Source organism: Drosophila arizonae, chromosome X (genome assembly GCF_054131065.1).
Source record: "Drosophila arizonae isolate 15081-1271.41 chromosome X, UAZ_ARI_1.0, whole genome shotgun sequence".
Classification (NCBI taxonomy): Eukaryota; Metazoa; Arthropoda; class Insecta; order Diptera; family Drosophilidae; genus Drosophila; species Drosophila arizonae.
The window spans coordinates 24,047,439-24,071,374 of record NC_142927.1 but is presented as its reverse complement, the minus strand read 5'-3'; the positions used below and the strand labels follow the sequence as shown (position 1 = coordinate 24,071,374).

The window sequence follows — 23,936 nt, the reverse complement described above, 5'->3', positions numbered from 1 at the left end:
GAAAAAGCAGCGCTTGCATCACAATGGCCAGCGACATAAAGCTAAAGTCGAAAATGACGATGAAGATGGAGATGAAAATGGAGATGAAGATGGAGATGGAGATGAAGCTGTAGCTGTTGCTGTTGCTGTAGCTGGGGTTGGCCCAATTCACAAATGGGGTCTGTCCCAAGGGCGTTGCATAAATTAACATGTTGTACTGCGCTCACAGTTCGACGTTTGCTGTTTTTAGCTGTATTTTATTTTTTTTTTTATATAGTTTTTTTTTTCTGCTATTGCGTTTGGTTTTTTAACGGCGCTTTTGAATTGGAAATAGTTTGCTTGGCTTGTGGCTCAGTTACAAACGAACCGCGACAACGGCCAAACGTTCACAAAAGTTTTTGGATAATCCGAGTGCCAAAAATCATAAACGAAAAGTAAAGCCAAATCTTTTGACTAGCTGCAGGAGCAGGAAGTTGCAATTTACAATTGCAGTCAAATCGCATGCGCTCCCTCTTCCTCATCATCTCTCTCTCTCTCTCTCGCTCACACTCTTTCTCTGTCTGCCTCTCACAGTGTGTGGGGTTCGGCTTTCACTGGTATCGTTTAAATCGAGCGCGACAACATGTTGAAGAGACTGGAAAAACCGCAGCAGCATCTAACGGACAGCAATTAAAGCTGACACTCGGAACAGACGGCCGCAAATGACATTCGGACAAATAAACCAAATAACGAAATTGCATTTTACAACAGTTGAAACAGAGAAGAAAAAAACAGCAAAAAAATAGCAAAAAAAAAAAAAAAAACAAATATACAAAAATAAAGACAAACAAATACGAAATTGTAATAATGAAAACAGAAAGAAACCAGAAAATGCAATGCAAAGTTGCGCTTTTCCGCCTGGCGGCATTGAACTTGAAAAACTTGAACCGCATCACATCGCATAATCGTGAGAGCAACTGAAAGAAAGGGGGAGAGTGAGACAGAGAGAGAGAGAGAGAGAGGTGGAGGTTGGAGAGTGGGAGAGAGTGATATCAAGTTGGGGGCAATCGCGCATGTCTTTAATGAGATGCCGTTTTGACATCATTCGAACTTGGTTGGCTTTTCAATCTGTGATTTGATAACCTTTTTTCATGCATTCAAGTTGGGTTGTTTTTCGTTTGGCTTGCGAAAAATGTAAACAAGTTCGTTGCCTAAGTCTTTTGTTTGGCAGCGCGTATAGCGGCGTCTCTATGCTAGCCATGCAAATGAACGAACGTCAACAATTGGCCAATTGGATTGCAAAACAAACGTCATCGTTTCCGCCGCACCGCAGAGCCCGTTAATAATTAACTAGTTCAGAGCTCTCGTTACATGACAGAAGAAGTCTCAGACTGTGTTGGATGCGCCACAGAATAAGCGTATGAGACGTAGATAGCAAAAAAAAAAAAAAAAAACAACACATAACGATGATATAACCAGCCACAACTAGGGCACATCTTCCAATTAAGAGCCAGCGCAATATCGCATATCTATAGCTTCGATTAGGGCGTGGCCTGCATGTGCTTCGCTAGTGAATTGAACATCTTGATCTGATAAAGGAAATTCCTGATCATCTGAGCTTTACGCAGCAGCTCGCTAAAGTAGAGCTTACTTAAGGCATCATAAGGTCAAATAGGCTTGGCTTGGTCAACAGCAATGCAGCCAGCAACAGTTTATTCCCTTAGGCTTCCTTGACTCTGCAGTTTCTTTATTTGATCATAATAAGTCTGATAGCCTTATAGCTATATCGTCCCTCTACTCACTTAGTGCTCAGGGCTCAATTATCATGCCAACACTAATCTATTTTCTTCCACTTATATCAGGTTAGCCTAGCAAATATTAAGCTTTGAAGGACTTTCCTTTATTTGCACCCTCTCTTGATACTCAAGGCTCTGCGCGTATCTACGATTTAGGGTCATGGCTCCATATCATATATATCATTCCTCTACTCAATTAGTGTTAAGTTTTTATTTATAGTCCATCCACTAATAAATGTCGTTTTGCTTTGCAGTTCTGTCCATATTGCAGTTGAAATATGGGCCAAGAGATATCGCAACAGCAGCAGCAACTCCACAACCACAACCACAGCCACAACCACCACCAGAACCATAACCTCAGCCACAATCTGAACCTCAATCATAAGCGTGGCCAGCCGCATCGCAAGAGCTACAAGGATCCCATCTATACGCCCGCCAGCCATCTGTCTAGCAGCTCCAGCTCGAACAGTACCGACGACTACGACGCCAACTATAGACTGCGGCACAAGTACAATTTGACGAAGCAGACGTACGAGCGGACCAAGATCCTGGCCGGCAGCGCTACGAACCGAAGCAGCCTGCCGTTGGATAGCGACTCCCATTACGCCAAGTTGAACGGAAAGTACTTGCAGCGCAGCAGTTCGCAGAGCTCGGACAGCGGCATCTACAACTCCTCCTGCCACTGCTCATCGCTCTCATCGCTGTCCTCGTCGGCGATTAGCAGCAGCTCGGCGAGCTCCAGCAGCGGCTGCCCCAGCTCGCTGCTGTCCAGCAAGTCCAGCCGTTCGCTGGACAAGCAGAAGCACTATCTGAGCCATCACCTCTATATCAAGTCCTACTTGGACATCTTGGAGGAGGACGAACGGGCGCGCGCCCACTTCAAGTCAGCCCGGCCGGGTGGCATACGCAACTATACGCCCAAAATACTTGGCGGAGGCGACTCGGCCAGCTCCACTCTGTCAGCCAGTGCGCCCGCAGCCAGCTTCGGCTATCCACACTCGAACCCAGCGATCAAGCAGCGCAGCAGTGTTAGCTCCCATTGCTCAACGAGCGGAAACTGTCACGAGGATCCTTGGATTTGACAATTACTGAAACATGGCGTTTGGCACAATGACGTCTTTGCTTGGCATGATCCCGCTACTGGCGATCGGCATGAACTTCTATCGCTATCAAAGCATCGATCCCGAGAACAAAGTCCAGGAGCCATCAATCGTAAGTGGAGGGTGTTCAAGTATTGTAGTTAGTCCCAAAACTGTACTTAGAAAGTTGATACTTCTTAAGGCGAGGTCTAGACCAATGATTAATGGAATAGTGGTATGATTGATTGACTTATAATTGTATGTACTCAGGCACCGTCTGCTAAGCCGGGACAAATATGGTAATGCGGTAGTAAGTTTGTTTCTCCAAAACGACTCAAAATGAAAGCTGAGTGTACAGAAATAAGAGAGAAATTCGTGTGACCCCTCAAGAAAGCAAAAAAGACAGAAAGTGATTTGAGCTAGACCAGAGAAATTATTTATACTGTGAGGAAATTGGGAAGCTCGCCAAAGTGAGCTCTACAGTAGCCTAGTCTAGATCTTTCCATCCCATATGCACCGTCTCTAGATCACAATACGTTAGGAATTTTCCCCCTAGACTTTGATCCATATATTCACACCTCTCATCCTTTCAGATCCGTCGCCAATATGATTTCGTCGTGATTGGCGGAGGCTCAGCTGGCGCTGTGGTGGCCAATCGCTTGAGCGAGGTGCGCAATTGGACGGTGCTGTTGCTGGAGGCGGGCGGCGATGAGACGGAGATCTCGGATGTGCCCGCGCTGGCGGGCTATCTGCAGCTGACCGAGCTGGACTGGAAGTACCAGACGACGCCCTCGTCGACGCGCCAATACTGCCAGGCCATGAAGGGCGATCGCTGCTTCTGGCCACGCGGCAAGGTGCTCGGCGGCAGCTCGGTGCTGAATGCCATGGTCTATGTGCGCGGCTCGAGGAACGACTACGACCACTGGGCTTCGCTGGGCAATCCCGGCTGGGACTACAATACCATGCTCAAGTACTTTTTGAAATCGGAGGACGTGCGTAATCCATATTTGGCGGCCACGCCCTACCACGAGACCGGCGGCTATTTGACGGTGCAGGAGGCGCCCTGGCGCACCCCGCTCTCCATTGCCTTCCTGCAGGCGGGCATTGAGATGGGCTACGAGAATCGGGACATAAATGGCGCCAAGCAGACGGGATTCATGCTCACCCAGAGCACCATACGGCGCGGTGCACGCTGCAGCACCGGCAAGGCCTTCATTCGCCCCGTGCGGCTCCGTAAGAATCTGGACGTGCTGCTCCATGCGGAGGCCACGCGCCTGCTGATCGACAAGGACAAGCGCACCATCGGCGTGGAGTACATTAAAGGGGGACGCAAGCAGCTGGTGTTTGTCAGACGCGAGGTCATTCTCAGTGCCGGAGCACTCAACTCGCCAAAGCTGTTGATGCTGAGCGGAATCGGTCCAGCTGAGCATCTGCAGGAGCATAATATTCCCGTTATATCGGATCTACCGGTGGGCAACAACATGCAGGATCACGTGGGCCTGGGCGGGCTCACGTTTGTGGTGGATGCACCGCTGACCGTGACACGGAATCGCTTCCAGACGATACCCGTCTCCATGGAGTACATACTGAGGGAGCGCGGTCCGATGACCTTTTCGGGCGTCGAGGGCGTCGCCTTCTTGAACACCAAATACCAGGATCCGTCAGTCGACTGGCCAGACGTACAGTTTCACTTTCTGCCCAGCTCCATTAACTCTGATGGCGGCGAGCAGATACGCAAGATACTGAATCTAAGGGATGGCTTCTACAACACCGTCTACAAGCCGCTTCAGCACAGCGAGACCTGGTCCATACTGCCGCTCCTGCTGCGGCCCAAGAGCAGCGGCTGGGTGCGCTTGAACTCGCGCAATCCGCAGCAGCCGCCCAAGCTGATACCCAACTACTTTGCACACCAGCAGGACATCAATGTGCTGGTCGAGGGCATCAAGCTGGCCATCAATGTGTCCAATACGCAGGCCTTCCAGCGATTCGGCTCGCGGCTGCATAACATACCGTTGCCCGGCTGCCGCCACCTGAAGTTCCAATCGGACGCGTATTGGGCCTGCTGCATCAAGCAGTTCACATTCACCATTTACCATCCGTCGGGCACTTGTCGCATGGGTCCCAGCTGGGATGCGACTGCCGTTGTGGATCCCCGCCTGCGCGTCTATGGCGTCTCGGGGCTGCGTGTTGTCGATGCCAGCATCATGCCGACCATTGTCAATGGCAATCCGAATGCGCCGGTCATTGCGATCGGCGAGAAGGCATCGGACATGATCAAAGAGGATTGGGGCGCACGCCGTGCACCAGCCGCCGGCTAGCAGCACTCGATGTCTACTATTAATTTAATCAACTAGTCAACTATGTGTGTAATTAATTATTATTAATCTATAAACTATTTGTCCTTTTTTTTTTTTTTTTGTTGTTGTTGCTGTTGCAAAACAACATCTTGTTTAGTTACGTGTTAAGTGTTATTTGATTATTGCAATTATTTTATATTATCTGTCTGCTTAATATTTATATAACTATTTGTATTTATTGCTTTATGATATTACTAAATGCTAATGCATATATCACTATATGTTTTTTTCATCATTATTATTATTATTATTATTATTATTGTTATTATTATTATTTCACCTCGAAACGAATAAACACTTTTCTTCTTCAAATTGAATTTTGCATTTACATTTTATGCCGCCGCCTGAGAGTATGCAACAGTTTTTTGTCAACCAACTCAGCAGCTGCTGCAAACTGCGCGGAGCAAGTCGCATAGCATAATTAGTAAACTAAGCTGTCATAATCTTAAATTAAATACTTTAATTTATTTTAAATTATTTAATTTATTTATTTTATTTTTGGTATCTCTTTTTTAGCTTTTTTTTTTTTTTTTTTTTTTTTTTTTTTTTATATATTTATTAAGTGTAGAACCGGTACATCAAGAATAGAACCATAACAACACAGGGAAGGTAAATTAATAATAGAGCCGAACCCCATACCGAGTTATGGGGATTTTAAGTTGTGGAGGTTTTACTATTGTCCAATAGTTTTGGCAAAGCCTTGCCGTTTGAGTCTTCTTAGAGGTCTGGCAGGTAACAATCCTCTTGCGAGTAGATTGCGGTGTCTCAACAGTCTGTCACTGTACCTGCTTGTGTGCCTGCCAATCTGCTCTTCGACAGTATGCAGCTTTAAATCTTTGTGTAGTGTGGATCCGCGTACATACCAGGGACAGTTTGTGATCTGTCGAAGTACTCTATTTTGCAGTACTTGGATTTTTTATAGTTGGATTTGGCAGCAATCCCCCAAATCTGCACTCCATAAAGCCATATAGGCAAAATGCAATGAACGTATACCGCTCGTTTGCATCTTAGCGGCAATGTGCTTTCTTTTTTAGCTGAAGCTTGAACACCAGTATCTATTGCATTTTCATTCTGCGCTCATAAGTATGCAATACTTTTTATTAAACGCCTGTAACGCCTGTTTTATGTATTTCCGCATTACAGCGAGAAACTGATTCACTAATGGAAAATGATTCGCAATGGTAATGAAAAGCCAATATTTAGTAGTATTTTTTTAATGCAGACTTCGCTCAGTTTATATATTATTTAATTGTAATTTAATAGCTTTCACTGCTTATTTCGTTCCCAATATTAATTTTCAGTGCTCTCAAAAGTTATGCAACACTTTTTATACAGCAACTACTGCAGATACGCAGCCATAGTAAAGCGCATATTTCTTAACATCTTAAAATAAACCTCTTCTATCATAATTATTCACTAATCGAGCTGCCTCTGCTGCTTTGATTAAAATTTACGATTCTCACCCGAACGTATGCTGCTGTTTATGCAGTGAGCAAGTGCAGCAACCCAAACCCGAGTGCAGCTTGCAGCACAGCCACACTCCCGCTGCAAGCTGATGCAGTCTGCATTGCTCGGAGCTGTCACGTATACGAGACGTTGGCCATTTTAACGGTTTTGGCTTCCGCCATTTGGCTGAAAATTAAAAGCCTGGCCTGGCCTGGCCTGGCCAAATGTCAAATTACTCAAACTTGACTGGCAATCAAAACGAATCATAAAATGATTTCCGTGACTAACCGCGCGCGCCCGCCGCTGGGGTGTGGGTATCAAGTATTTCCTGCTCGCTAGCGCCCGCCTTTGTCTCACTCTCACTCTCTCTCTCTCAGCTATCTCTATCACACCTATTGCTTACGATTTGTGCCAAGGTTACGATAGTAAAACTAACGCTTTGACGACACTTTTGGCAGCGCTCACGTTTTATTTCATAGGTGTCAGCCGGGGAAATAACACCGACAACAATTAAAACAGGCAGTTATGTCGGTTAGTTGAGTTCGCAGAGCTAGCAGCGATTAGCTAATGCGCTCAATCAATACGCTCGAGCATGGCCCAATTGATTAACCATTTCAATTGCAAGAGGCAGCGCTAATTTTTGGCTTGACACTCTCGTTGCCTAATAAATAATTTACAATTTGCAATTTGCTTGCGCACATAAAAAGAATGGTATGCAACAGGGCATGCCTGACTAGCAGATTCCCTGCCGTTGGCCTCATAAGCAATCAGTTGCGCTGCTGGGACTCAGCAAGCCAGGCAATAAGACTCAAGGTTCTGCAAGAATTTCAATTGAAGCGGCTTGCCACTTGCTCTTCAAGTCACTTCCTTACTTGAAAATATAATTACAAGGTATTTGCGGGCTCAACGCACGTAAAATAGCGTAAAGCTATGCTGGTCGTAAACCACCCAGGGCGCATCTTATATAATACCCTTTAGACAACCGCCCAAGACCCAAAGTAAATATTTGCTTTGATTTAAGCGAAATGCCAAGTCATCCTCTGGCCAGCAGTTGAGGGCGAACGAGGGTCGGTCCGGGCCTGGACGAGGCGGGGCGGGACGGGGCGTGGTTCAGCCCAAACGAAACGAGTAAAAAAGTAAGCAGCAATAGTAGTAAAAGAAGAAGAAGAAGAAGTAACGTACGTGAGCCGAAAATGTAATGGAAAGTGTTATGCGAAAGACGTTGGTCCAAAGCGGCCAAAGCGAAATAGTAAACATCGAAAAGTAAACAACTCGCGCTGCTCGTAGCGAAGAAACGCCAGATGATAATGATGGTAAATAATAATTATGACGATGATGACACACAGTGCGAAGTGGTCAAAAGTGTCTGTGGTCAGTGCGGCTGCGAATTTAGGTCATTAATCGGCTGAGGGGCAATAACAATGCAACACACGCAAACAGGGAACGCAAAACTAATTGGCACATTTAGTTGTTGTTGTTGTTGTTGTGAAAGAGGCTGCTCGACAGGTAGTTGTGCGCGTCTGTTGCAAGTTGTGCTTTGGGGCGTGGTGAACGCATCTTCATGTTTTCTCTCTCTCTCTCTCTCTCTCACACACACACACACACTCGCTGTTTCTGTGAGGATCAACACGTAGCTGAAGTAAACACAATTTCAGAGACGACTTCACACAACGAGTTGCAACATCCATTTGCAGCAATTATAAGCAAATCTGACAAATTATGCGCATATAAGCGAAACTTGAATAGCTTTCCATATGAAAACACTGAAAATCTCTTCAAGAAACTTTTAAATCTAATTGACAATACGAGCCATTATGATGCGTGCTAGGCTGATTTCCATTGTTAAAGCTGTCAAAGTCATCTTTGAAACTGTTCAAGATAAGATATAATCAGTAAGAATATTGCAGTGGGGTAGTGCCCACTGCATAATACTCGTTGACAGTTCATAAGCAGTTAACTACATATTTTTGGGTGGAAAAAAGTCATAAATGAGTCTGGAGCTAGTTAAGCTTTTTAACATTATATATATGGTATACATTATAAGATGAGAGAGAAATAGATCATGCATCATACATAAATACAGGGTATTTCTGATTATATCATTCCAAGCTCAGTCCCCTAAGTCGAATCTCAATAATGTGCACTCCGCTAAATCGAAAATCGCGATAAATTGAAAAAAATTCTATTCCCTTGAAAAAAAAGTTGTATCGATAATTCTCGATAATTTCAATTTCTGTGTAATTTAAAAAAATGCTGATCCCCTTTCCATTTCGAATTATCGCGAGTCGACTGTATTTTGTATTCTGAGATGTCAACACAAGTATATTTTTAGGACTCTAGCACTTTCAGGACTTTTTATAGCAGATATAGAATTTTCCGAATAGCCACGCCCGAATTTTAAGGCTATTGCTTTAAAACAACTGTAATACGAATAATACGAGGTAAGGTAGGACAGCAAGATGAACATGGCACAAACCAATATACTCATTTACTTCGCGAATGAGTGTAAACAGCAATAAATGCTATAAAATATGGTGAGAAATGCAATATTCATAAGATTCGATCTCGATTAATCAATTTAGTTTTAATCTGAAGTGAAACATATATATATATATATATATATATATATATATATATATATATATATATATATATATATATATATATATATATATATATATATATATATTTATATATATATATATATATATATATTTATATATATATATGGGGGCCAGTCGATTATAAATAAAGTTGCCCAATTATAGTCCGCATGCGACACGTAAGAGACAGGCAGAGAGACAGAAATGACTCAATCAATCAACATATGGCTCAGAGTTATTATCTCCATGTCATCTATTACATTTTGAATTTGAATAAAATTCCACTCTACGGGTAGTTATACATAGCTGGCTATGGCCTATAGATGACCAAGATAAGACCCATATACCAAACTGGATATTTTTCATTTATAAACACGAGAGCTGACTGCGGCACAGAGATCATTTACCAATGGACCGTCGAGTGCCAGGTCGAGTGGGTATTATTTTGGGCTTCAATTTGCTTGATCCAATCAGCATTGAGTAGTGCTCGAGCTGGGGCCGTCGAATGTCTGGGCAAATGTGTTACTACTCTATATGACATTCCTCTCCATGACTATCCCATAAATGCCGCAATAGACGACAGCAAGTCGGGTTTATGTGTCGACGTGATGTCGAACACATTTGACGAGGCAGTCAAACACACAACAGAGTGGAGGGGGAGGGGGAGGGGGAGGAGGAGGAGGGGTTGGTCTAAACAGCGAAGCCGGCAAAAGCAGCTGTCTTCAGATACGGCACCAAATTGAATAATGTCTGCTTAATTTCGGTCAATTATGCCGCCCGAATCCAACTCACAACGAACCGAAGCCAAGCCGAGCTCCAAGCAGAGCCGCAAGCAGAGCCCCAGGCAGAGCCGAGCCGACTCGAAGCGGGGCGGGTGCCGCCCCAACGAATATCGGAGACATGTAATTTCATTTGCAATTCAGTCGAGCGGCGGCGGCGGGGGACAGACGGACATCTGGGAAACGCTTGGCAGGCAGCATTGTCAAAAAAAAAAAATAAATAAATAAAAAAAATTTAAAAAATTTTTTGTATACTTTTTTTTTTGTTTTTTTGAGCAGTTCGATGGAAATGCTTACGTCATGAGCCAAAGTGGAAGGTGTCTGGCGCGGCACTTGATTGGGCTCACGTAGGCCGCGCAGAGCAGCGAGCCGCGATTGGCAACTGCCCTTAGCCAGAGCAAGAGTCTTTGCTGTCTTAACTGGCCATTAATTGGACGCGGTTGCCGCAATACCCCGCCAGAGCAGACCACGAGACAAGAGCAGAGCAGAGCTGCGCTGATGCGAGCAGAGCCAGCAGCTTGGAGAGGTTCATTCGCTTCCTGGAGCTTCAAGCGAAAGTCGCTTTTCACGATAATTTGCTCTTTTTCCAGATACCCTGTAGGTCAAATGGACTTTATTGAACGCCGAGCATGCAGGGCTTTAGTCTCAACCAATTTAAACTTAACCACTAACTGAAACTAAGCATTTATATGTGCCTCTAATACCAAGTATTTGATTTTGTAGTCTTCAGAAGGCCAGTTTCAAGCCGAAACGCAGAATGATTTAGCTGTTACGGGAAAAACAAGCCCACCCATCTGGCCCAAAGTACTATTCGAGCTGAGATTGATTTATTAACCAAAATATTATATTATATTTTATTTTATATATTTATTATATTTTATTTTATATGTTTATTATATTTTATTTTATATAAATTGTTTCATTATTTATTTAAATATAATAGATATCAAATGTGTTTATTTATACAGTAGATTTTCAATGCAAGTCAGCTGCACTAGGGAGAGAGAGAGAGAGAAGGACTCTGTGTAAGATCTGATGACAAAGGCCAGATTGAATAAGAGTAACAGAGAAGAGAGGAGAAACGCTTGGATACTTTTCATGCACGACAGCTACGACAGAGAGAGCGACACAAAGAGAGAGAGAGGCAGATAAAGAGAGAGAGAGAGAGAGAGAGAGCGAGAGAAAGAGAACTCTATCTATAATATAAATCTACTGACTAAGATCTGGTCGTAGAGGGCTGACTGATTAAGAAAAACAGAGAGAGCGATAGACTCGCCAAGCTGTGAGCTTAGAGAAAACAACTTTTTGGCTGTCGAAGTCACGTTACTAAAGCGAATAGTATTAATTCTTGCCTTCAAGTTATTTGTAAGCCAAGGAATTGGAAAAATTATAAAAAGAAACTATATTAATAAATTTAAGGCACTTGAGTAAATTTGGTACCAATAACTGAGATAAAAGAGCTTTGTTTACATTGAATGCTGAGTCACTGTAAATTTTTGATGCTACCTAAAAAGCCATGTAGTCTATGCAAGTTCAGTATTAAACACAATCTGATATGCTTCAACAATGTATTTTTATGAAGCAATTATTGCCCATAGTGGGATATGAAATATTTGAGAACCTGTACACACTAAAAAGGCAAAAGCTCTCACAGAAATCGAGAGGTATCTAAGTGTTGTGCAAGTCTAAGAAAGCCGATCACTTAAGCATATTTTGAGGGCGGCCACATTTCATTTTTGCAGCATTAGCGAAATGAATTTTTGGCGCATGGAACTGGCAGCCGGAGCCACCTACCTGTAGTCGTAAAACGTGGCTAATTGCACATTAACACCAAGCAGCCGCAGTAGCAAAAGCAACAACACCAACAACAGCAGCAGCAGCAACATTTCAACATGATTTAGTAAATCTTCAGCTGGCCAAGTTACAGTTTCAGTTGAAATCTCTTTTTATTTTCATCACTCAGTCTCCCTCACTCTCTCTCCCTCTCTTTCTAGATTACATAAATTATAGTCGCAAGCTGCACATGTGACAAATATCAGCAAATGGCGCAAAAACGTTTCCAGCCAGACTGCCCGCCTATCTGTCTATCTGACCGTCTGTCCGTCTGTCTGTCTGCCGCACTGCCTGTGGGCTGCCTGCCAAAGACAGTCAAAATAAAAAAAAGCAACAAAAAATAGACCAAAATGCGCAAAATCTTTACTCAGCCAGCAAGTAAATAACTTCATTTTCCATTTTTCTTTTTCTTTTAAACGATTTTACTTTATTTATTCATCTGCTGCCTGTGGAGGGGAATGCGCATGTTATTCGTGGAATGCGGTCGCGCAATCAACAACAACAACAGCAACAGCAGCAGCAGCAGCAAGTGTGTTAACCACAATTTTGGGGGCAAGTGTAATTAACCAAGTTTTGAACCCTGCTTTTGCCCAGCTACAAAATTCTTTTCAACTTTTCCCCAATTGGCCAAGATTCGCAAGTCGAAGAATCGAAGAACCTATCGTCCGCTCAATTTCTAGCAGGCGTAAAGATGAAGTATGTAATGAGTGTAGCTTTGAATATGTTTAATTTGAAATTGTGATTATTATAATTAAAAATTATGATTATATAAAAATATATTATAAGCAATATATGTTTATTTTAAGCACATGCCGGGCAGATATGTATTATTATCAACAGTCGATAAGAAAATAATAAAATTCTATATTAGTTTTCCATAAATAGTCAGATTATATAATGATATATAGAGTTCTGTTATATATTGTATATTATATATAATACACACATACATATATACTGAGAAATAATTAGGAATAAGCATAGCTTCACATCATCTTTATTCTTATTCGTACATAGATATCAGTACATACATATGTATCATAAATAATATATGTAACAAAGCCCTATATATCATTATATAATTTGTATACATTTATGGCATGACATATTTGACAATATTTTTACCTATCTCTGCACAATTTGTAACTAATTATCACATCTTATTCGAACGGACGTGCTACACTGATCTACAGTTATCTATGCTAAATTATATGAGTTATATGCATTGCAAACTTTTTACTCGGAGTGTCCTATAACTGGCGGGGAATACTCAGAGATGTTCGAAGAAGCAGATGATTGGTATACATACTGAACTGCTCGACGCTCGATAGCAACTCGAACTTTATAGTAACATAACGTTCTTCTCTTGCATTTCCTAAAAACAGCTCATCTCTATATAATAGTCTGCTTTGACTTTGGGTATGATCATGTTGTTCCATGCTTATGATTTAACACTGTCATATATTATTCTTCTACTACGGATACTTAACTCTTATATAATTTTTATTAAAACTACTTTAGATAAGCTAAAAGGCTATTCATAAACTCAACTTTATTTTGCAGTTCCCATGCTCACTTGAACTGAATTTTAATAAGTTTGCTTTATCTTAGTAAATAACTTTAGTCTTTAGCTCTTCATCTTAACACTCTTTCAAAGCCTTTTTCTCTTCGTTTCTTGTTCACATTGTTCGTTCTCTACTACAGCTTATCTTTCTTTTCGTCAAATTGTTGGGTTGGTTCATTCATAAAATTGATCTACAAGCAGTTTGTCTTCTGCATTCCCTTCACGTTCAATTCATCCATGCTTGCATCATAATCTCAATTATTATAAATAATGTTCATTATAGTTCATTGTACTTGAGGCAGTCACTTCTTTGTAAACAAGTTAAAGTACTTGGCCTTAGGTTAAAGTCTATTCACCTCTCTCTATTCTTCGCGCACGATCAGTTCTTTCAGTTGGAGCTCTTCTTAATATAAATTAATATCAGCATTATCATCTGTATTATTTTTTGCATTGCCAGATCCATAATCTAAACTGTAACTAAGTAACAAATACATTAATTTTTATGCGGAACACAATAATTACTTTTAATTATCGTCATAGTCAATGGAGAGCTTCTTGAGTCTTCAAGCCTCTCATCAGATGAAATTTATTCTTATTGCTATCATTATTTATTTCTACAAGTCTCTCAGTGACTCCCACTGGCATTACTATCTGCTCGCTCTTCAATGTCGTGTTTAATCATGTCTTATCAGCGCATCAAACATGTTCGAGGGACAACAAGTTTGATGCCAATGTGCCAATAATATGCAACAGCTGCTCGCTTGCTAACCATTTGGCTTAGTTGCTGTTGCTGTCGTTGTTGTTGTCAGCGCAATTGCCGCTGCTGCTGCTGCTGCTGCTGCTGCTGCTGTTGCTGTTGCTGTTGCTATTGCCAAACAGTTGACGATGCTGCTGACGTCGCGAGCACCGCAGTCGGCGCTTGGCTCGTTTGCACGGATTTCGCGTTAAACTTTGCGTTCAGTTGAAAGCGTGCAACACAGCCGCACGGTCGCAAAGCTCCAGCTCCACACACCCACAGAGAGAGCGAGAGCGATTAACGATAAACGTTATACGATATACATAAATCAACAAACATTTTTTTTTTTCGCTTTTTGTTTGCATCGATGCGCACAGTATCCGCCTGAGCTGCCCGCCCACCCATAAGTCAAGCGAATTGTGTGTTTCGTGCGCGTAGAATTTCAAGTAAGCAACGATTTCTATCGATAAGGAAACAGCTGTGTGCGTGTGTGTGCGTGTGTGTCTCGATCTATATATGTGTGTGAAAGGAAATGTTGTTGGGAGTGAAACCTTTGCCAGGAACGGATGCAGTTGCAGATGCAGGCGCAGCTGCAGGTGCAGCTGTGGCAACTTTTGCCGGACCTAATGACTCAAGCTGGCAGTAGTACCCTTCACAAAAATAGTAATAAAAGCCCATATGCTCTGCGTTTTGGGCAAATGCAAAAGGCACTCAAGTGCGACTACAACAACAGCAACAACAACAACAACAACAACAACGACAGTAGCAACAGCAACAGCATGCGCAGCGGCAACGGCGATTGCAAGCGGCAACATTTTGCAATCGCCCACAAAAATAAAAAGGCAACAAAAACAGCAACTGCGGGATACATTTGAAAAGATATATGGGATACATGAGTAAAAGGAAAAGCAAGAAAAACATTGACGCAGCACTTTCGTAGATAAGTAGGCTATAACACCAACAATAACAACAGCAATAACAGCAGCAGCAGCAACAACAACAACAATGGCAACTACAAACTGTGACTCTTTTTGTCAAGCATGGGCAAACAACAATTCTGCAAGCAGAGCTGAAACTCCCACCTCCTCCCCCCGCGCCCAGCGAGAGAGTGAATCAAACTTACGCTGAAACTGTTTGAGAATCATAAGTCAAAACCGCAAATAATCGATAATCGATAATCGATTGATATTTATGCGAGAACCAGGGCAGCCATGCAATAATCTATCGGAATTCATAGAATCTCAAGGAAATACATGTCACAATTACTTAACCAACACTGGCTATCCTCGTGTCCAGTTAGATATCAAGATACTTAGTTGAATATAGAGTGCTGGCATGCATTCAAACTGATGCGGGTTAATTTGCGGAAGAAGAAGCAATAGCTTGAACAAAATTAAATTTAAAGTCCACGTTAAAGCGCATGTCAATGTCAACAAGTGATATATGTGGCCACAGCTGAGTGAAACCAATAATTTGCATATTTTATTGGCCTTTAGGTGCTCGTCAACTTTGACATGAATATATGTAAACCTCAATAAACTCGTATATTTAGATCTCTTAAAAGTGCCTGTTAAAGTTGACATAAACAAGTCATCGTAAACAATCAACTAAATAAAAGTTAATTTGACAAGAGCAGAGCTGACTAAAAGTTAACCGGAGCTTAGTGCAGGTCTTAAATATGCTCTCTGCAACATCTGGCAACGCTGTGAATCACATCGCACCGGCTTGGCTAATGCAATTTGGTTTGAATTCTTCGCTCGGCTGCACCAGAAAAAAGACTTAGGACACAAACGCGCAATTGACTAATGAACTGGGCGCACGCATTAGCCAATGTTGCAGCAGCCGCAACAGCAACAGCAACAATTAAACAATGCAATTTAGCTGGGTGTTGTTGCAGCTAAATAAATCACAGCTAAATAACAAATTTGCCGCTACGCATTCAACTGTTAACTTAATTATCAAAAGCAACAATTGCTGCTGCAAGTGAATCAAGCTGTTGCTGTTGGTGGCTGCTGCTGCTGCTGCTGCTGCTGCTGTTCCCATTGGCACATTGACCCAAGTGGCACGCGCTGCCCGAACTGATTGTTGGTAGTTTGTGAGTTTGACGACTGTCAAGGTGACTGACATTAGCGACCCCGAGAGCTGACGACAACCCAACAACCTAGAGCAAAACTCAAGTTGTTGCTGCTGTTGCTGCTGTTGCTGTTGCTGGCCATTGACTTTGGCCTCTTGCGGCTCTGGGTTTATTTGTGTGTGTGTGTGTGTGTTTGTGTCTGTGTTGTGTATGGCTCACGCCAAATTAACGCACAAAATCATTTTAATTGCGCTCACTCTGTTGTTTTGGCTGCCTGTCAACTCTTAACGCATCCGTCAGAGGCAATGGCTGTGCGTGGGCGTGTCAAACTTGACATTTGCAGCGCATGGGCTTGGCCTTCAATGGCTGAGGTCCAGGAAATGTTGCACCTAATTGACTCACACACACACACACACACACACACACACACACACCTACACACACACACACAGACATACTTAACTCATTTGGCAAGAGCTAACAATAGCAGTCGCTTTTAGTCGAGATGCCCAACTGGTTTGGCCTGGCCTACCTGGCACCACAGGCAATCCTCACGATCTCTCTCCCTCTCTCTTTCTCTCTGCAACTCAATAAACTTGTTTGTCGCTGACCCAATTTTGTGCCACTTTTTTTTCGACATTTTTACAAACATTTCATTTAGTTTTGGCTCGTAGTTTTTTTTTTTTCTTTTTTCGCACAACAACCAAAGCTGGAAATTATCTGAAATGCGTGCGCGTTGGTCCCGGGTTTCGGTTTCAGTTTCAATTACAACTTCAGTCGCAAAAATAAATTGTGGAGCCACCTGTTGCTTCTTTATTTGTATTCACTATTTTTTGGATGCGTTCCGAAAGCGCTGAAACATTAGCAACATGAGCCTAGAGTCATAGACCAGTCAAAGCCAGAGCTGATGAGCAGCCTTTGGCCTTTCACTTGGGCGCAGTCAAGCAGCAATAACGACTGAGCGGCACGGTTGTACACTGACACAGAGAGGGGCGTAATGTAACGTCAACTGGGTGAATACCCTGACTTACTGAAAACGTAAATGAAATAATACTGAAAGCTAAGCAAAAGATAAGGAATAGCATTTCTCTATGTACTTCAGGTGAAAGAATATACAATCGATAATTATCGATTTTGGTAAATTGCAAGGCTATTGATATGTATCGATATTTATCGATTTGTGCTTAAATTGGGAAACTATACGTATGATTGACATATCTCTTTATACTTAAATAATTGAAAGCATCATTAGCTTCTCAGATCTACGCAAAGACAATCAAACGTAGAGGCAGACATAAGCAAAACTGAGCTCTATTTGATATTTGATAGGGTATATATGCAAATATCCGACAAACTTAGCAGATATTTACCTCAATCCATCCTCATACAAATTTTGCATAGCTTTTTCCAATATCTCCTATCGATGATACCAGTAGGGCTCTACTTCTCTATTAAATATTTGTTCATGACGTGCATCTATATCGAAGTTTAACTGTACTGTGAGGCAGCTTAAACAGTTCATTAAATATAATATACTTCCTTTGCGATTTTAAAGTTAAGTGTATAAATATCATCCAAAGCCAAACAATGAGGCGTTGCTCTCGTTGTCTAAAAGGTAGTTTCTCATATGTTTACTGTTATTTATGGTAGACACCACAGAGTGTGTAATGCATGAATCAGCTGGTGGGAACCAAGTAGTTGGCATTTGTCGTTGCTGCTCTACCTGGCCGATGTCGGTTGCTGTTTGGACCCACTGTGCCTAGCCGGCTGGCTGGCTAACAAAAAAGCCTAACTGTCAACGGGGCGGCCTAGCGACGCAATGCTGCACGTTTCAACACCCGCGCGATAACAAGCCAACAACAACAACAACAACGACAACGACAACAACAGCAATGTGACAACAGCTGTTGCTATTGCTGTTGTTCAGTCTTAACGGTTGATCGAATGACAATGCAAATGAATTATGCTCAGTCCGATAAGTAAACGAACAACAAAAAGATATTTCGTATGTAGATTTGTAGAAATTTACCAATCGAGCGCGCAAGCTAGCGTCAATTATAACCGAAAGCAAAAACAACAACAGCAGCAACAAGCAACAGCAACAACAACGAGCAACAACTAGCAACAAAAGCAAACATTTTGGTAGCTATTACATCAGAGCTTGTAGATATTGTAATAAAAACGAATGGCCCACGATTTGAAAGACAAACAGAAGTAGCAACAACAAAAGATACTTTTGTATATGTGTATTGTTATTGCTATCGCTGCTGCTGCTTTTGTTGCTGTTGTTGTTGCTGCTGCAGTTTTGAACGGCATTTTGCGTGGTTTACATTCATTATAAGCCGCATTTGTTGTGGCTGCCAAAAGCGGTTGCGTTTTTTCCACACTTTAACGATATTGGCCGCAATAGCCGTCAAGGTCGCGCACGACCGCCACTGCCAAACGCCAAAGGCCCTTTCCGCTGTGCGGCCGAGACAGGTGGGGGGCTTTGCTTGCATTGCCACAATAAACTGTGACTGCAATCAATGCAATGGCAGCCAGCCGCATATCACAACAATGGCCAACAGATTGAGGATGATTTCGAATGCACCAATTGCAACAGCAACGGCTGCCGTACCGGTACCACAACTTTTGATTGGGCCTACATGCTCTGGCACCCCAGGCCAAAATGCTGTAAAATTTACTTGAATTGAAACTTAACTGCAAGCAGGGGAGTGCATCGTCTTATGGCACGTACTGCCAATCAATCTTCCACTTGGGATCAGAGAGTCATGACGTTGGGGTCTCTCGACGTTCAAGCCTCGTTGAGCCCTGTAGGTTGACAGCTGATCAGATCAGTGGGTAGAAGTTGCTTTCTATATACAGACAGGCCATTAGAAATTCAAATCTTGAGTCTAAACAAGCAAGAGAACCTTACAAAGTTCATTGCTTAAAGGAGAATCTGTCGAGCGGTAGAGACAGTCTAGCGACTTTGGGGCTAATTGATCTTAGACTGGTCCAACATTCCCATGTCTTAAGACAGCTGTAAAAGATTCGAATACCTTTATAAAAAGTTTTCCATCTATGACAATTAACAAAGTTTCTCTTCTTACAGCTATCGAGTGTGAAGTACTAACAGCAGCAGCAGCAGCAGGAGTAGGAACAGGAGCAGCTGGCCTAGCGGAAGGTGATAGACGCCACGCCATGCACAAGAAAAGGAAGACCTAGAGAGAGAGAGGAAGACACTCAACCCTTAAGAAAGATAAAGTAAATCCTAAGCGAACCCCAAACGTCATCATTGAACATCGAAGATGGTATTGAATCTTCTCTTCATCACGACTGTCATCAAGTCGACATTTGGAGTGGTTACCACTGGGCTGTGGCTGATACCATTGCTCTTGGCGGCCATCACCTACTACCGCTACGATGCAGTGGATCCGGAATCGCGACCACTCGACCAGCTCAACCTGTGGCCGGAGTACGATTTCATAGTCGTGGGCAGCGGCTCGGCCGGGGCGGTGGTGGCGAATCGCTTGAGCGAGGTGCGCAAGTGGAAGGTGCTGCTCATTGAGGCCGGGCCGGATGAGAACGAGATATCGGACGTGCCCTCGCTGGCCGCCTACCTGCAGCTGAGCAAGCTGGACTGGGCCTACAAGACGGAGCCCTCGACCAAGGCATGCCTGGGCATGCAGAACAATCGATGCAATTGGCCGCGCGGACGCGTTCTGGGTGGCTCATCCGTACTGAATTATATGCTCTATGTGCGCGGCAATCGGCACGACTACGACCATTGGGCAGCGCTTGGCAATCCCGGCTGGGACTATGAAAACGTGCTGCACTATTTCAAGAAGTCCGAGGACAATCGCAATCCCTATCTATCGAACAGCCCCTATCACGGTCGCGGCGGACTGCTCACTGTGCAGGAGTCGCCCTGGCATACGCCCCTGGTCGCTGCTTTCGTGGAGGCGGGCACACAGCTGGGCTACGACAATCGGGACATCAACGGCGCAAAGCAGGCGGGCTTCATGATTGCGCAGGGCACCATACGGCGCGGCTCACGCTGCTCCACGGCGAAGGCCTTCCTGCGTCCCATACGGCAACGTCCCAACTTCCATTTGTCGATGAACTCGCATGTGACCCGGGTCATTATCGAGCCGGGCACCATGCGTGCCCAGGCCGTGGAGTTTGTCAAGCACGGCAAGGTTTATCGCATTGCAGCACGCCGGGAGGTCATTCTCTCGGCGGGCGCCATCAACACGCCGCAGCTGATGATGCTCTCTGGCCTGGGGCCGAGCAAGCATCTGGAGAAGCATGGCATACGGGTGCTGCAAGATCTGCCCGTGGGCGAGAATATGCAGGATCATGTGGGCATGGGCGGCCTCACCTTTCTCGTGGACAAGCCAGTGGCCATTGTGCAGGATCGCTTCAATCCCACCGCCGTGACCTTCCAGTACGTGCTGCGCGAGCGCGGACCCATGACCACACTGGGCGGCGTCGAAGGTTTGGCGTTCGTGCATACGCCGTACTCGAATCGCAGCATCGACTGGCCGGACATACAGTTCCACATGGCGCCCGCCTCCATCAACTCGGACAATGGGGCGCGTGTCAAGAAGGTAATGGGCCTGAAGGAGTCCGTCTACCAGGAGGTCTATCATCCCATTGCTAACAAGGACAGTTGGACCATAATGCCGTTGCTGCTACGTCCACGCTCCCGAGGCACCGTGCGACTGCGCTCCGCGAATCCCTTTCACTATCCACTGATCAATGCCAACTATTTCGATGACCCGCTGGACGCCAAGACTCTGGTGGAGGGCGCCAAGATAGCGCTGCGCGTCGCCGAGGCGGAAGTGTTCAAGCAATTCGGCAGCCGGCTCTGGCGCAAGCCTCTGCCCAACTGCAAGCAGCACAAGTTTCTGTCGGACGCCTACTTGGAGTGCCAGGTGCGCACCATATCCATGACCATCTATCATCCATGCGGCACGGCCAAAATGGGCCCCAGCTGGGACCCCGAGGCGGTCGTCGATCCGCGCCTGCGCGTCTACGGCGTGCGCGGCCTGAGGGTCATCGATGCGAGCATCATGCCCACCATCAGCAGCGGCAACACGAATGCTCCCGTCATTATGATAGCCGAAAAGGGCGCCGATCTCATCAAGGAGGACTGGCTCCACAATCCCGAGTATAAGGTGAAGCGGCAGGACAGCCCCGGCTACAGCGACAGCGACGGCGACAGCATGTCAGCAGCTAGCAGCAACATTTACAGCAGCAGCAACTTCACCAACAGCAACATCGACAGAGACAGCAGCAACGTGACGCTAACAGCAACAGCTGCTGACAGCCGGACAAGCAGTTAGCCGAGTCAGTCGTGGGGCAGGGGTCAGGTGCGCTCAGGGGTCAACTAGCTTTAAAAACACACGAACCAACGGACAGTCAGACCTATAAACAATGTCTTGTTTTTTTTTTCTGTGCTGTTTGTTGTTTGCTATTTGCTATTCGCTGTTGTCGAATCTCAGACTAAAGTTTGCCATTGTTTCAATCTAGTGTTAAAGCAAACAACACACGCTCTTTTTTTTTGTTTTTTTTTTTTTTTTTTGTTTGGGCTCTGTCACATAACACCCCAGCAACGACAGCAACAACACACAAACAACAATCGGTTTTCCATCCAATCGCAACATAATGAATGCAATGGCATCATGCATGAAATCGAGTCATAGTTATGTATCGTATATAATTTCTAGACTCTAGTTAGACATAACATAGCAATTGTTTGCAATTATTTTTTAAATAATTTAATTTTTTTATAATATTTAATTAGTTTAATGTATGCAAACTATTTTTTTGACTATTTGTAAGCAACACACAAAAATTATTTATATATGCATTAAAATATTATTCTATTTAATAAATAAAATATATTATGAACAATTTATTACACAATAGTATACATATGTATATACAGTAGTATTCCTATAATTCGAAATGGCAAGCGAATCAGTTTTATTTTTTCGATTTACACAGAAATTTAAACTATCGAGAATTATTGAGAGCGAATTTCTATCAAGGGGAAAGAATTTGTTCGATTTATAGCGATTTTCGACATAGTGGGGTACGAATTATCGAGACTCGACTGTACATACTATATCGGAAGAACCTAAAGGGAGGTAGCTCAATTTCAGATATTTGATATTTTAGTATAGCTGGACAGTTTGAAACAATAGAGAGCAATTCATTTCTAAGAATATACACTACGACAATAATAGACTAGTCCTATATACATAGCTGCACGAGTTTCTGCTTGTTTAATAAACATAATACTTTTCAGGTTCTCTTTCCAATGAACAATATAGCAGGCAACAACAATTTCAACAATTTATGTCAACTGCCTAAAAGCAGGCAACACACATGTTTGTCAACCGCAAATAATTGGGGCGTGTCCATAGAGATGGCAATAGAAAGCGAACGATGAATATTTAGCTGATGCCATGAATAAACAAGTTGAAACAAATAAATATATATGTATATCGATAGTTTAATTTGCATGTGATGAATGCCATAACTGTGCATTATATCGGTAGCTTACATATATGAGAGATTCTTGATGATAAATGTCACACTATTGCAACTGATCGATAATTTATCGGTAGTCGTAATCCTATGCGATAAATCTAATATTTGTGAGTTGTATCGAAAGTTGCAATGCTTTATATATCACTCCATAAAGAAGGCATTAGATCGATAGCTCGAGGTCGATCATAAATTACAACGATATTTGAACTGAAATATATCGTAACATAATACCACTAATACAATTCAATTTTAAGTTATGCTATCACATATTTAAATCATTTCTATAATCATCATCGCGGGTTTAATTCTAATTAAAACTACCATCAAGTAATGCCCATCAGGCAAGATAAAATTATATCCCTACTAATGGCCTAGTACTCAAGCCACAAGTAATCTAATAAATGGGCCACGGTGAGACACGTCATTCACGATTCGCTTTCGTATTATTTAATATCGCTCAATCCATGAACGATACTTGAGCACAGTGCCCATATCTGGCGGAAAATATTTATGAAGCACAACAGTTGGGCGCAGTCATTAAATGACAAAGCACCAGGCGACACGCAAATGCAAATTGAACGAAATTAGTTGAATTTATGACTCGCCGTTGCAGCGTTATCCAAACAAAAGCCACAGAAAGCGGCACAACGAAACAATAGGAACAGTAAGGCAGGCAGACAGACAAAGAGACAGATGGATGTATTGATTTCCATACTCTAACTTTTCGATGGCATTGACGAAGGGCGATCAATTCAACTTTGAACTTGGCCACAAGACACGAACTGGTCGTAAGCAACGCCCAGTACTTGGGCCATAAATCATCTTAACAGCTTCGATTTGGCGGCCTTCGCAAGTAATTTTCATGTCCATAATATCGGAAGCCGGAAACTCAGTTTATTTGACTCACTTCGAATCGACGGTCTAATCAATGCAAATTTGCATTTAGCATTGTTCCAGCTAGAAAACAAAAGCGGAAGTGTTTCTCATTTGAGACGCACTTGAGGTGCCAAAAGCTCAGGCCCTGTCAAAAAATTCCAAAAATTCCCAAAATGTAACACGAAAAAATTCACAATTTGTATGCAGTAAAAACCATAAAGGCAGCAGTAAAAAATGAGACTAGAAACTGGCTTCGGCTTCGGTTTCGTACGGCAATAAAAATGATAATTTA

General features: G+C 43.2%; 4 protein-coding genes and 1 long non-coding RNA gene across 11 annotated transcripts in view; 4 read left to right on the top strand and 1 right to left on the bottom strand.

The window, feature by feature from the left end:
• Flo2 (flotillin-2) overlaps positions 1–23,936 on the bottom strand; it is a 125,443-nt gene that overhangs the window by 74,157 nt on the left and 27,350 nt on the right. The gene's annotated exons all lie outside the window — the stretch shown is intronic.
• On the top strand, positions 2,033–2,836 carry LOC108619308 (uncharacterized). Its single transcript, XM_018015829.2, has one exon. The coding sequence runs from the start codon at positions 2,033–2,035 to the stop codon at positions 2,834–2,836; it is 804 nt and encodes a 267-aa protein (XP_017871318.1).
• Positions 2,825–5,262, top strand: LOC108619305 (glucose dehydrogenase [FAD, quinone]). The gene is made up of 2 exons (XM_018015820.2): positions 2,825–2,966; positions 3,427–5,262. The coding sequence occupies exons 1-2, from the start codon at positions 2,850–2,852 to the stop codon at positions 5,149–5,151; spliced, it is 1,842 nt and encodes a 613-aa protein (XP_017871309.1). The 5' UTR covers positions 2,825–2,849; the 3' UTR covers positions 5,152–5,262.
• Positions 9,895–10,960, top strand: LOC149268040 (uncharacterized). The gene is made up of 3 exons (XR_016271232.1): positions 9,895–10,220; positions 10,298–10,544; positions 10,609–10,960. It is a non-coding gene; the product is annotated as an uncharacterized LOC149268040 (long non-coding RNA).
• LOC108617988 (glucose dehydrogenase [FAD, quinone]) lies at positions 14,233–22,128 on the top strand. The gene is made up of 2 exons (XM_018013893.2): positions 14,233–14,597; positions 19,320–22,128. The coding sequence occupies exon 2, from the start codon at positions 19,516–19,518 to the stop codon at positions 21,553–21,555; it is 2,040 nt and encodes a 679-aa protein (XP_017869382.2). The 5' UTR covers positions 14,233–14,597; positions 19,320–19,515; the 3' UTR covers positions 21,556–22,128.